At 53.5% G+C, this 14,047-nt stretch overlaps 2 protein-coding genes across 4 annotated transcripts in view; one reads left to right on the top strand and one right to left on the bottom strand.

The window, feature by feature from the left end:
- Window positions 1–2,528, top strand: part of GDPD4 (glycerophosphodiester phosphodiesterase domain containing 4) — an 85,114-nt gene extending 82,586 nt beyond the window's left edge. The window contains exon 17 of one of the 2 annotated variants that reach the window (XM_063693402.1): window positions 1,784–2,528. In XM_063693402.1, coding sequence (XP_063549472.1) covers window positions 1,784–2,001 — 218 coding nt within the window. In that variant the 3' untranslated portion in view covers window positions 2,002–2,528. The remainder of the gene's footprint in view (window positions 1–1,783) is intronic. The other variant, XM_063693403.1, reaches the window with a different exon arrangement.
- Window positions 2,529–3,743: 1,215 nt separating this feature from the next.
- Window positions 3,744–14,047, bottom strand: part of MYO7A (myosin VIIA) — a 77,619-nt gene continuing 67,315 nt past the window's right edge. The window contains exons 38-47 of one of the 2 annotated variants that reach the window (XM_055356859.2): window positions 13,408–13,563; window positions 12,823–12,928; window positions 11,633–11,746; window positions 10,520–10,607; window positions 10,234–10,340; window positions 7,699–7,884; window positions 7,100–7,216; window positions 6,037–6,120; window positions 5,096–5,215; window positions 3,744–4,468 (exon numbers count right to left, since the gene is read on the bottom strand). In XM_055356859.2, coding sequence (XP_055212834.1) covers window positions 4,379–4,468; window positions 5,096–5,215; window positions 6,037–6,120; window positions 7,100–7,216; window positions 7,699–7,884; window positions 10,234–10,340; window positions 10,520–10,607; window positions 11,633–11,746; window positions 12,823–12,928; window positions 13,408–13,563 — 1,168 coding nt within the window. In that variant the 3' untranslated portion in view covers window positions 3,744–4,378. The remainder of the gene's footprint in view (window positions 4,469–5,095; window positions 5,216–6,036; window positions 6,121–7,099; window positions 7,217–7,698; window positions 7,885–10,233; window positions 10,341–10,519; window positions 10,608–11,632; window positions 11,747–12,822; window positions 12,929–13,407; window positions 13,564–14,047) is intronic. The other variant, XM_055356860.2, reaches the window with a different exon arrangement.

Raw genomic sequence — 14,047 nt, 5'->3', positions numbered from 1 at the left:
ATTAAAAAGTCAGGAAACAACAGGTGCTGGAGAGGATGTGGAGAAATAGGAACACTTTTACACTGTTGGTAGGAGTGTAAACTAGTTCAACCATTGTGGAAGACAGTGTGGCAATTCCTCAAGGATCTAGAACTAGAAATACCATTTGACCCAGTGATCCCATTACTGGGTATATACCCAAAGGATTATAAATCATGTTACTATAAAGACACATGCACACGTATGTTTATTACGGCACTATTCACAATAGCAAAGACTTGGAACCAACCCAAATGTCCATCAGTGATAGACTGGATTAAGAAAATGTAGCACATATACACCATGGAATATTATGCAGCCACAAAAAAGGATGAGTTCATGTCCTTTGTAGGAACATGGATGAAGCTGGAAACCATCATTCTGAGCAAACTATCACAAGGACAGAAAACCAAACACCGCATGTTCTCACTCATAGGAGGGAATTGAACAATGAGAACACTTGCATACAGGGCAGGGAACATCACACACCATGCCTGTCGTGGGGTGGGGGTATGGGGGAGGGATAGCATTAGAAGAAATACCTAATGTAAATGACGAGTTGATAGGTGCAGCAAACCAACATGGCACATGTATACATATGTAACAAACATTTTGCACATGTACCCTAGAACTTAAAGTATAATAATAAAAGAGCGGTAACTATCCTATGATAACCCCAAAGATTCACAGCCTCTGGTATATATCCCTTAGATCAGAAAAATGTATCAGAAAAAATAGACTTTAATCAAAAAAGCCTTCACAAGGGAAGGCATATGATTGATCACTAAAAACTACAAAACTTTAGTGAGAGAAAGAATACCCAAATAAATGGAGCAATCATGTTCATGAATTAGAAAACTTATAAAGATATTGTCATGGAATTGATCTAAAAATTCCATTCAAATCCAATAAAAATTCCCTTTCTCCTATAAAGGTGACAAAAAAAAAATGGAAGCTCATGTTTGTAGCTGTTTCTTCCAGATTGAATTACACTCAGGTTAAAAAAAAAGCTTTGAATATTTATAACAACTAAAACTTTTAAAAAATAAAAATACTAAAACTTTTAAAAATTAATAAAAATAAAAGGTAAATCTAAGCAGAAAACAAAACCTGAGTTCTGGGCTTCTTTGGATTCTCACACTCTTCTAGATTTTGGCCATGCAATTTCTCTGTATATTGTAAACACATAGATAATTTTAAGATAGATAATTTTAAGATGTTTTCTTGTTTTTGTATATCATCCAGTTTTTAATTGGTCTTTGGTAGAAGGATTGGTCTTGATCTCCTAGCTCCATTATTAGAAGTATCTACCATCTAATTTTTTTTTCTGTTGGACAGAAATTATTTATTGAGCATTTACTGTGTGACAAACACTTCTGAGCGCTGTATATGTAGTGGCAAGCAAGACAAAGTCTCTGCCCTTTAAAAAGCCCTCATTTTAATTGAGGGAAGCCCTCATTTTTCTAAACCAATTTAATGGCTATGGAATACATGAACTTTAAGCAAATGTCAGTCTCTGCTTTCTGAGGACTTCCATGGTGAGCTAGAGCCTCATGCAGTAGACTCTTAAGCCCCAGCCCCAGGCTGAATTGGAGGGCCATAATAAAGTTTGCACAAAGCCTGAGGTAGAGGGGAGAGCTTGGAGGAAAGAACCTGAAAGGGTAAGGGAGTGGCTAACATTTAAGAGATAACTTGAATTTCACACATGACTGACAGAGAGTGGAGAAGTGACATTTGAGGAATCTGTGTCTTTTCCATCCCACAGATACTCAGAGTGGAAGTGAGAATGAGGAAGATAGATTTGCACATAGCCATGAAACCTCCTGCCCGAGTTGTGGAAAGTCCTTGGACTCTAGCAGCCCTCTACCCGGCTTTACCCAAGAGTGGAAAGGAACACCAAGGCCATTTCAATTTTGCAGCACCATCCAAGAAACTACTACCTATCAAGAATGCTGTCACACCTTTGAAGCCTGGCAAGCATGAGATTCAACCACCGATGCCCACCACGGTCTTTGAACTCACCCAAGCACCCACCAGGCAGGCTACAAGTGAGGCTACCTTTCAAACTACATTGCCCACCCTGAAGGTGGATAAGCCAACCATGCCCTCCATAGAGGTCCCCTATCCTTAAATAAGAGACCTCTAAGAGATCCCCATGGCTGAATACTCCAAATAATCCTATGTCACAATATATTCCATTGCATCTGACATAGCCTTCTGTGTTTCCAAAGAAGAATTAGCCACATCTCCCCTGCTTCTTCCTCTCTCTGCCTAAGGGTGGTGATGGTGGGGAGTGGTTGATAAAGGCACACAGAAGGGCCATTGAGGCTCTCAGGGGAACCACTGTGCTCTCGCTATCAAGAATGCATCTCAAGGGGCTAGGCAAGGGGAAAACTGTTGTGTGTGGTCTTGGAACTGGTTGCTGTCAAGTTTATCTCATCCTAACACCTCCATAATATTTTCTGCTAAAGGAGTGACTGTGCATATAAGTAAAGGCAACCTCTCAGGAAGCCAGAGGTAGTGGTCTATTCTTTGGACCCGTCGTGATCAACCAGGGTGATGAAGGCTGGGGGATGGGGGCAATAGTGATGCCATCTGAGTGATCTCATTCTCTGGGCCACAGAATGAGGGGGGCATGGGTCGGGGAAAAAGATCTCATCCCCACCCCACATTAACTGCTCTATGGTGCAGTGGGCTACTTCCTGATAGCTTGTGGTTTGCTGATTCCCCAGTAAGAGGGTGGGCACAATCCATGCACATTCAAGAGCTTTTGGCCTTGAGGAGAAACCAGAGCTTAGAACAAGTATCTGGAGCCCCTTCTGTCTGGCAGCCCAAAGTTAGAAGCAGTGAGTTGAGCTCTTCCCACTTACTTACACATCCTTTCTGGACCTGAGCCTCCTCTTCTTTATGATGGTGGTATAAGGCAGACTACCACAGCACCTTCCTTCTGGCTCAGATTTCTCCTGGGCTACCTGTGGAGCTGTGTCCTCCAACAGCCACGTTACCATCCCAGAAAGCAGGGCTCTCTGGTTCGAGGCCTCCATTTACACACACCAGCCAGTCCTACACTAACAAACAGCTAAGGAGATCAGGAATAGCACTCCTTGTGGGGTAGACAGGCACATAGATGCTGATGACCCAGACACTGTAGTATATGAAAAGAAGCAGGACCTGGCTCTGCTGAAGTATGGGACCTCGAGGGCAGATCACAAACCCTCCCCGCAAGGGGATTCTCCACTATCAATCACTTCTCTAGGTGCTCATCCCAGCCACAGCCTGAGGATGCCCCACCTCTAAGTCACACCTTCCCTGTCTGAAACCCCCACCCGCAGCCCTACTCCAGTCATGGCCAAACCTGGTTGTCCCATGCTGGTCACAAAGTAACATTTTACTGGCACCCACTGGACATGAAGATTTAACCCAAGGCAGCATTGTTCTTGGGGTTCTTGGACATGTCTTGATGAGCCAAGATGTTTCTGGCAGGTGCAAGGGCCGCTGTGGCTCCACTGGCCCTAGTTACAGCCCAGAAGCTGATTCCTCCTCTAGACCCCCAGATGCTCATGCACACTTAGGTCCTCACCTCCCAGCCTGATGTCCAGCACTTCCTCCCAACCCACCCCAATCTCAGCTCTTCCCTTTAAGCCACTTAAGGCACATCTTGAGCTCAAGCTCCCCAACCCCCAAACCCAGACCAGCTTGGCCCCAGCAGGTAAAGACCAAAGAAGTCGTTATATAGGCTGCTCCCCTGCAAGGCCCTGTCCTGACCCCACATGCCCTTCCCTTCCACTTCCCCTCCCTGAGCAAAGACACTGTCGGGCCAGAGAATGAAACATGCTTTATGCCCTGAGGTGATCAGGGTAGACTTGAGCAGGGGCCCAGCATTCACACTGCAATATAGAAAAGTGGTCTGTCTCCCTCATCCCACCTGCAGATCCAGTCCCTTCGGTTTCAGAGTATTCAATGCACATTTGGTTGTTCAAAGTATGGAGAGCTAGATTGTCCTCTTGATTCCTCTATCCCAGTGGTACACAGAAAGTCAAAGGAAGTTGCATGGTGGGGCTGGTCTGAAACAGGAGACACATCTAAGGATTACAGGCTCTCACAACCAGGAAGGCCACAGCAAACTAGGACTAGACCAACCCAGGTGCCAGAGGGGTGGATGGAGGGAAGTTCTGCATCCCAGAGATATGCCTCACTGGAAGAACATCAGAGGCCCAGTTGGTATGGTCAGTGGTGGCTGGCCAGCCCAGCCTCGCTGCCGGGATGGCATAAGTCTTCCCCAGCTGCAGGGGTAGCTGATGGGCCTGAACCCACTGCTGCCTCGAGAGCAGGCATGGAACCAGCACCTCCCCATGACTGTTCACTTGCCGCTCCTGGAGCCCCGCTGTTTGCTCATGGCTGTGAGCATCTGGCTAATGTAGGAAGTCAGGAGGTCATCCATCTTGTAGCCCTGGAAGCAGGGGTGAGAAGATAAGCGAGCACACGGTGGGACAGGGCCAGCCACTCAGACCATAGCACAGCTCCCAGGAATCTGCAATGGGCAGAACCCAGGACAAAGGCAAATCCCTCCTACTCAGGGCTTATCTCCCATCTGCACAGTTGAAGGGTTGAATTCATCCAGCCAGATGGCTAAGGTTCTACACTGTTATGACCCCACATTAAGCCCCTAGCTTGTGGGTCCCTCAAGTCACGGATCCCTCCCTCCAGGAGTGACCCTACTGGCTCTCAGTTGAGCTATGCCTTGGAAGTTTGAGCTTGGTCCCGGAGGTCTCATTGTTAATGGTTCCACTGTTGAACTCGGGGGGCTAAAGGGCTGTCACAGTGGGCTCAATCCCCAGATACTGAAGGCACTCAAACAACAGTTGTTGAACGAGTGGTCTGTTCCTCAGCCCCAGATTAAGTCCCTTCCCCAGACCTAAGCTGAGCCTCAAATTGACCTGACCTTGGCCCCAGCATGACCCTTGCCCACGACCCCAGGCCCAGCTGCACATTACTGTGTTTGTTCCAGGCCCTGGGAGGCTGGCTAAGCTGCAGGCAAGGCAGGGAGCCCACCAGGCCCAGCAGGATGCGCCCTCACCAGTGACGTCTCGCAGAGCAGTTTGCTCCCGCGCACCAAGTTCCCGATGGTGATGTGGAAGTAGGTGTTGCCGCTGCTCCAGTTGGAGATCTTGGTGAAGGGATGAGTGGTGAGGATATCCTGGGGGAGCAGAAAGGGCATAGAGAGGCACAGCCTGGGCCCTGTGGCCTCACTTGCCCACACATGCCCTCACAGAAGGCCTCAGGCCCTCAGAGGAGCCCATGGCTGGAGGGAAAAGCCAGCTCTGCCATCCAGCTGCGGTGGGAAGCAGGTGCCTCCCCCTCCACACCTTGGTTTGGACACCCAGGAAGTCTAGGAGGCTGTTGGGTACTTGGGGCCAGAACTTGGAAATTGGGAGACCTGAGGGAACTGACACCGTGGCCTGAATGAGATGGTCCAGGGAGAGTTTGAGGAGGGAGCCAAGAAGACAGGGCAGAGCCTTGGGAAACACGGTATACAGGAGCAGGCACCAAAGGGTCCAGGAAGGAATGACCAAGACACAGAGGACAGCCAGGAATGTGTGATGCATGAAGCCAATGGAAAGATGGTGGTCACGAGCCCTCTTCACCACCTGTCCAGTCGGACCCTCTGGGTGTGCAGCTGGGCTGCTCTGGCCCAGAAACACAGACGCACGGTCACCCCTGCACAGCCAGCCCCATGACCCGCATGGGCAGAGCATCCAGTGATACTGAAAGGCCAAGTACTAAAGGGAGTTCACATTCCATAGGAAGGAGTTTGTTAGTAACTTCAGGAGAGCAATTTTGGTGGAGCAAGCGTTGGGTCAAGTCCCAGCAAACGCTGACAGCTTTTGAAGCCACGTGATGGGTGGATGAGTCTAGAGATAGATGGTGGCTAGGAGGGCTTGTGGGGTTCGTTCTGGGACTGTGTCTGAGGTTCAGGCAGAGAAGCCCGCCCCCACTTGCTGCCTTATCCCTGCTCACCTTCGTTTTGGGATCGATGAGGCTGACCCCATACTTGTTGATGGCAATTAGGAGGATCTCAGGGAAGTTTGGCTCCGTAGTTTGCTAGAAAAAAAGATGAGAAGGCATCAGATGGGGGCCCAGAGCAAGAAAAGCATTTGGGGACAGGAATGAAGCCTGGCCCTAGCTGGGATAAAGTCAGCCTCTCCTGTTGCCTATGTGGTACTGACGGCCCTGCCATGACCTATGGCTTCCACCTCCGCTGGGCCCTCAGTGCTGCCTCACATCCCTTCCTGGGTCCCCCAGGCCATCCTCTGCTTTGTCCTCCCTCTCAGCCCAAGGGCCTCCCATCTTTAAAAAGCCTCCTGGACCCTGCACCTGCCTCCAGCTACCTACCTGTTCTCCTTGCACAGCCAAGCTCCTCAAAAGGCCTCCCATCCTAGCTGTGTGACAAGACCATACGTATCCTCTCACACCAGCCTCCTCACCATACTCCTGACTCTGTTGTGCCCCTCAGACCCCTCCTCCACCCGCAGCCTGAGAGGCTTTCTGGCCACATCACCTGTGTTCAAAACCCTCCAAGGCAGGCCACCCCTGCAGGAAACCCAGCCTCTCACCTGCTTGCCAAGCTGCTGCTCTCCACAGCCCACTCTTGCCTCCTGCCCTCACTACCTCCAGGCCTTTGTCTATGTGGGACCCCTGCCAGGAGCACTCTTTCCAGGGTCTGCCTGGAAAGCTCAGATATCACCTCCTCTAGGAGGCCTTCTCACACCCGGCAGAGCCTCCCGAGCTCTGCCATCTGGGCGAGGGCTCCCCAGTGTCAGAACACAGGCCATCCTCCATTACCCCAGCCTGTTTACATGTCTGCCTCCACTGCCAGGCTGAGCTTCTGGTCCCTCTGTCCCCAGGACTTACCCCAGCTAAGACGCTAAGCTGGGACAAGGCTGAGGGTGCTGCCCTCCTTCCCTCACCAGGGCAGGTGTCCAAGGCCATGGCTCTTTCCCACAGTCCTAGGGAGGAGTCTCTGTGCTTTCTCAATGCCCTGTTCCCCTCCTCCTCTGCCTCTGAGAAGCCCATGGTGTACCTTCACCTCGAAGAAGGCTGAGCCAAAGGTGGGCCACTTGAAGATGAGCTTCAGGAAGGCCAGCTTGGCCTCCTCCTTGGACTTCCCTGCGTGCTTGTTGAAGTAGGCGACGATGGACTATGGGGACAGGGCGGTCAGGGCTGGGCTCAGTCCTGGGGACAGGCCTGCTCAGGGCAGGCCAGCTCAGAGCTCAGAGTCCTCCCCACACCACCCCTGCCCACTCCAGCCCCGTCTGCACCCTCAGGGCCAGGACTAGGACAGCAGACCTGGGGACTGTGAAGGGCTCTCCCCATATTTCAGCTAATGGACTCCTGACCTCTCTTCTCACCCCCAGGCAGGCAGACCAAAGGGTATCAAGGACAAACAGGTCACCATGGTAACCAGGACAGGATAAATGACTGCCAAGTGGCCACTGAGTCCTTGGCATGGAGGACTGAAGGATAAGGAGGTGGAGGAACAAGGGTGGGCGGCCTCATCAAGTACAGGAACCACAAGACGCACCTCCCTGGGCTGCTGGCCAGGGTCTGCCCCCTTGGCCCCTGGGGTGCCCCGAGGCCCATTCAGGGCCCCACCATTCCCGATGCCCACCCCATGCTCACCCGCTTCCAGTCATCAGGTGAGACCTGCCGGATAAGGTCCTGGGGCACCAGCTCCCGCAGCAGCTTGGGGATGCTGGGGAAGTAGGACTTGTCCTCCTCGAACTTGACCCTGTAGATCAGCGCCCCCAGCTGCAGTACCTCCTCCCGCGTGCACTTGTGGTAGCCTCGGAGATACTTGGGCAACTCCTGCCAGAGACAGAGCAGGTCACAGGCGTGCAGGGACCTGGCAGAAGTGGGCTCCTTTCCCACCACACCAAGACCCCCAACGCCGGGGTCTACCACCTTACCCCACACATGGGCCCACCCACCTCTCCAGCCTCAGCTGACACTTCTCCCCCAGGGGAGACGGCACAGGACAGGGACAGAGCAAGTCTGCCTGCACAGACTCAGCAGTTGGCAGTTGGAGTGCATGGCCATGTCTGTTACCTCATTTCCCCCCATAACAGTCCAGTGAAATCAGCAGCCCCATTTCAAGATGAAGAAACTCAGAGTGACCAGCTGGCAACCCCTGAGACTGTTCCATACCCCTCACCTCCTGGGCCCATCCTCCTCTGGAAGAGCCTCTCAGTCTGACCTCCTTGCATTGGGTTCTCTTGAGACCAGCTGCTTTCATTAGCAGTAGCAGAGGCCCTCCCACCCCCTTGAACTTCCAGACCCAAAACCAGAGGAACTTAGGCTGGGGAATGGGCCCAGAGCAGAGATGAAGCCTCTGAAGGGCTGGCGCTGCCCACAGACTCCTAGAGCCTTATGATCATCTTATACACAATTTGAAAGGTAGAGAAACTGAGGCTGGCCTGAGGATACATTGTCAGTCAGAGACCTGAGTCAATCATTATCCATTCTACCCACCCATCCATGTGGTTATGGGTCTATCTACCTACACATCTACCTCCATCCATCTCCCTATCTGTCCATCCATCTACCCACCCATCCACCCACTCACCTACCTAACTCACCAATTCACTTACCAATATCCACCCGTCAATTCACTCAGCATTCATCCTCCCATCTCTATGTTCACTGAGTCACCAGTTTACCTATTCACCCATCCATCAATCCAACAAGCATGCATTGAACATCTATGAGCCAGGCCCTTTAAGCAACAATGCCTACCCTCCCTACTTCCATGGAACTTGTAGTCTCAGGGCAAGGACAGACATTAAAAATCATACCAAACAGATATATAATGACAACCTTTGAAGGAATTGTCCACAGTGCTGTAAGAGAATATAACAAGGTGACCTAATCTAGGCTTGAGGACAGGGCAGACTTCCTTTAAGATAAGATGGCTGACTGACATCTAAAAGCTCAGTAGGTGAGGGAAGGAACTGAGGGAAGAGCATCCCAACATTACAAAGGCCCCGTGGCACACTTGAGAAGTGGAAACAATCCAGCTGATCCGAAGGAGAGCCAGGTACAAGGCAAGGCAGCAGGAGCAGTTAGTGGCACCACCAGGCAGGGCCACGGTCAGGACGGGGGTTACGCCCTACAAGCAAGGGGAATCCACTGGGGGAATCTGGAAAGCAGGAAGACCACCCTGTGGAGAAAGGATTGAAAGGACCAAAATGGATGAGGAGAACAGGGAGAAGGTCACTGCCTCCATTCTGGATCAGAGATGATGGTAGACTGACCCAGGTTGGGAAGGTGGTGATGGAGAGGCATGGGGGATTTTAGAGATATCCAGGAGGTACAGTCATCAGGTAAGTGATTTGGGACGTGGGACAGGAGGAGCAGATGTCAAGGCTGACTCTGGGGGAACTGGTAGTCCAGGGGCCATGCACTCAGTGGGCAGCATGGGGTGGGTGGGGAGGGGCATAGGAAAGGTTAGATCCCAGGTTTGGATGAGGGCAGTCCTTCTCACTCCCAGGCCAGTGTCCTCTCTGCCACAGCAGCCACCGTCCCTGCCTCCTCTCCCCTTCCCAGCATCATGGTTTTTCTCCCACAGAATGGTAAGCAGGCTGAGCCCAGAAAAGAGCACCAACCTGCAGTCATGAAGACCTGGAATCAAACCCCAGTTCCATCAGCTGTGTGATCCTAATCACAGCACGCGGCCTGAGTCTCTTTGTCCCTCTGTCAAATGGGGACAACATGCCTGCTTCTTGGGGTTAGTTGGGAGGACAGAATGAGAGAAGAGTGCCAGACACATAATAGAGGCTCAACATGCAAGCTTCCCTCCCGGCTTCCTGCAGGTGCCTATGCTAGAAAATGTTTGCACAGAGGCCTTGGAATTACCCAGTTACAACAGCAGAATCTCGAAGTCAGAGGATAGCCCTGCACTGAAGGAGGGGCCTGAACAGGCAGGGATCAGAAGCTCAGAGGAGGAACGGTCAAGCCCCTAAGGGCTGAAGAATCAGAAGATACAAGGATCAGGGGATGGGCCGTCCCTTGGGGCTCCAGTGGTCTTGGCTGGAATCCCTTTGAGGCCAGGCTGGTACGGGCCCCACACCTGGCAAGGTCAGTGGGTCTCTGCTTTCAGGGCCAAAGTACAGCAACGCTAGCTGTGCATGAAGGCAACTAGAGTGCAGAGGTGCCCACCTGGTAATAGTGGAAGATGGAATCGGCCATGGGATCCTTCCCTGGCACCGTGGTGGTCCACAGCTTCTTCATGAAGAACACCTGGTAGGTGAGTGAGGGCACAATTCCTGCAGCACAGGGCAGTCGGTCACCCAGAGGGTCCCTGCACAGAGGAGTGCTCACGTCCCGAGCCCAGCCCCAGAGGAGGCCCTCACTCAGGCCCGCCTAGGTGGGCCTCACAGCACGGCCCTGAGCCCACACCTCCCTGCTCTGGACCTCAGATGATCCCAGGACCCGGCCTCATTACCGTCCTTGATGGGCCGAGCTTTCTTTATCCAGTCTGTCAAGTGTCGAACAAAGTCAAAGAAGAAGTCATTCTCAGGCACGCTGATGACCTGGGGACAGGGCCATCGAAGCATACTCAGTTTAAGCAACACTGCATTTTCTGACCTTCCCACCTAAGGCCTGTCTGGCAGCTCCTTCTCAGGGAAGACTTCACTCCCAGCCGGAAGGGGTTTCTGTGTGTCAGCCCCACCCTGCCCCACGTGCCTGCTGAGTGTCCCCGGAAGAGCCCACTTCTTGCCGGGAGTGATGGTCATTCCATTCAGTGCCTGGGACACTGAACACTGCCTTAGACTCAAGGGAAACTGGCCAAGAATGCGGCCCAGCCCCTGGCTTGGACATTCTCTGGCATCCATGTCCAGCTCCTCCTGCAGCTCTGGGCTCCCCTGGGTCTAGGACCTCATCGGGGTCACCTCTGGGTCCCAGTGTCTGGCACAGACACAGTCATGAAGTGAGGAAACAGACACAGATGCACACAGAGCCATCAACAGGCAACAGGATGGGGCACCTAACTCGGTCAGGGAGGCCTTCCCGTGGAGGGGTCTTTAGCTAGGCCTGGAAGACTTCCAGGGACAGAGGTACTGGGGGAAGCGTGATGTGAAATGGTGGCAGGGGCATGAGCTTTAGAGTCAGACCCACCGGGAGCTCAGTCCCTGCTGTGTGACCCTGGACAAGTTACCTAACCTCTCTGAGCCCTAGTTATGTGATCTATCAAGTGGGGATGATCACACATTATTTCAAGGGTTAATTTGCCTCAGCATGGCAATTAAGGGCCAGTCAAAGCAAATCTGGAAAGAACATGTGTGTTGGGGCAGGGTGAGGGTCTGGTGTTTTTAGAACACAGAGCACCTGGGCACATGCCCCTAAGAGGGTTTGAGCCATGTGCAGTGCCTCAGAAGAGAGAGAGCTGGGGGCAGCCACTTCATGTAAGGGGAGGCTGCAGGGATGGAAGAAGATGGCCAGATGCCAGTGCCCTCTTCCCCTCTCTCCCCCAGTTCCTCTCTCTTCCGTCTGCTGTCCATAAGTTCTTATGGCCCTAGCAAATCTCCCACCTTGGCGAAGGTGGCAAAGGACCCACCTTGTCTGCAATTTTGACAAAGAGGCTGAATCCCTCTGAGGACTTGAGGAGCAGCCTGGTGGCGATGTTCTGGCAGAAGTCCTTGGCCTTGGTGCTGGACTCCACTTCGAAGGCCTGGGAGGGGCGGTGAGCACTGGGCTCCTGCAGGGGCTTTCCCGGGACCTGGTCCTCCCGGGCCCCTCTGGCTATGCCTCCTATACTGAGCCCCCTCCCGTGCCAGACACCCTCCTGTGGGCACAGAGCTGGGCATGGCATTTAACAAAAGGAAAGGGCTACTCCTGTCTGGGTCTTCCCAGGTCTCCTCCTCCCGACCCTCCAAGCAGAAGGTGGCCTTGGCATCCAGAGTCCTGGGCCAGGGTGTACAAGCCTGAGTGACAGTGAGGGGTCCAGGGAGCACAGCAGGATGACTGGAAGGGTGATTAGAAGGAGGAGACTTGAGGTAGAGGAAAAGCAAACCCAAAAGCGGAGGGGAAAGCAGCCCGGACAGATGGGAGGGTTTGAGCATCTGGGGAAGTTTAATGGCAGGAGGAGAGATGTCTGGAGGGACAGGAAGGGATTTGAGGAAGTCTTTGGTCCTTGCAAATGAAATCCTGTCATGGCATTTCTGAGTCTCCAGCCTCAGACAAGTTTCATAAATGACTCTTCAAATGAAAAGCTTATCTGAATGAGACAGGCAGGGGCTGGGGACCATGAGGGGCAGCGTGACTACAGGCATGACAGACAGGACCTTTGGCAGACAGGACCTGGATGGAGGGAACCTCAACCACCTCAGGTGGAGAGGGAGGAAGGGGTGTTGAGGTTCTGCCTGCAGGAAAGTGGGCTCAGTCGACAGGGGAGGTCTGGACCTGGGGGCCAGTGGGGCCCTACATCAGGGAGGTGCAAAGCCAGTGCAAAGCCAGCTCAGAGGGAGAAGCTCCTTTCTCCAAGGCAAGTCCTCCTCAGAGACAGGGAGGGAGGGGCGCCCTTCTGAAGGAAGCTGCTCCAGGAAGCAGGGGTTGGATCAGGAACCAAGGGCCCCTGACCTGGGGAGTCGATGGCCTTTGTCCTGAGCCCCGACTCCACTACGGGGCAGGAGGACGAGGCGGCAAATGTCAGGTGATGGGGGAGAGGCTTAAGGCCGCCTTTGGTGTCCACCCAGGAAGCCCGGCCCTGTCCTGGGCACTGCAGACCTAGAAGCCGGTGACCCTCACCTCGTCAGTGTCATCAGGGAAGTAGACCTTGTGGAAAATCTGGGTGGTCTTGTGCTGGATGGCCTCCACCTCCACCAGGTGCGGAGGGTACTTCCGGGACCCGTTTCTGAAAAGGCGGCAGGGGCAGCAGGGGGCATGTGCGTGGGACTGTGGAGACCAGGGGACCGGGACACTTGGAGGCAGACAACCCCAGTTCTGATCCCCGCCTGCCACTTCCTATGATGTGACCGGCCACTGAGTCTCCCAGAGCCTTGAGCTCCTCATCTGTAAAATGGGACGACGGGTGTGGAGAGGCCCAGCAAAGTGAAGAACACAAGTGCCCTTGGAGAGTATGAAGTGGGCCCAGGTGTCTGTGCCCACCCGATAGCCTGGGAGCTCTGGGCTGAGCACTCCCGAGCAGCCGGACTCTCCAGCTGCATCCTGAGCAGCTGCAGGATCCGCACCTCCGTCTAGCTGGCAGTTGAGGTACCCCAGGGGTGGGCCCAACTGCTATGTGGTCCTCATCCCCAAGGGGCTCATCCCACAAGCCCCGTGTGGCCAGGAGCCCGCCCCAGTGTCTGTCCCTGCCCCTGGTGGCCGCTGTACCTCAGGGCTTTCTGGAGCCGTTGCAGGCAGTCGATGGCGAGTGGGCAGTGCTTTCGGGACTGCAGGAAGCGCTGCACGTGGGGCAGGAGGATGTTGCTGGGTGGAAAGAGGCCCGTGCACAGCCAGAGCAGCTCCCAACCCCGCTCCTCGCTGTACCTGCAGGAGGAGGCGCGGGCTCCAGCAGGGGCAGCTGCCATCGGGAGTCACAGGACCTGTGCACCCCCGGGTGAGGGGGCCATGTACCCCTCAGCTGCTCATCACAGCAGCACCGTCCCTCCTGACCTTTACCCTATCTCAGGACCCCTCACCCTACCTACAGACCCCTCTCCCTGGCAGCCAGATGCAACTAGTGCTACCCAAAGTGTGCCTGGCCCACCGCGCCAGGCCACACACTGCTACCAGTCCACGTGGAGATAAGGGGCTTATGCCACAATGAAAAGCCACCGGGTTACCATGCACTCTGCTTCAGCTGAGGCTTTTTGTTTGTTTCCATAGCAAGACTTTCTCCATGAAGGAAGCAGTGTGATTTATATTTTGGCAGAAGCTCTTTAATTCACCTATACTTTGAGTGGCAACGAGTTAGACCAGTCCCACCCCAGGCTCCTTCAGCCACCACTCTGAGCTTCTTGGGCCTGACAGT

This window comes from Gorilla gorilla, chromosome 9 (genome assembly GCF_029281585.2).
Source record: "Gorilla gorilla gorilla isolate KB3781 chromosome 9, NHGRI_mGorGor1-v2.1_pri, whole genome shotgun sequence".
NCBI classification, from domain to species: Eukaryota; Metazoa; Chordata; class Mammalia; order Primates; family Hominidae; genus Gorilla; species Gorilla gorilla.
This window is presented reverse-complemented; position numbering and strand designations above follow the sequence as displayed.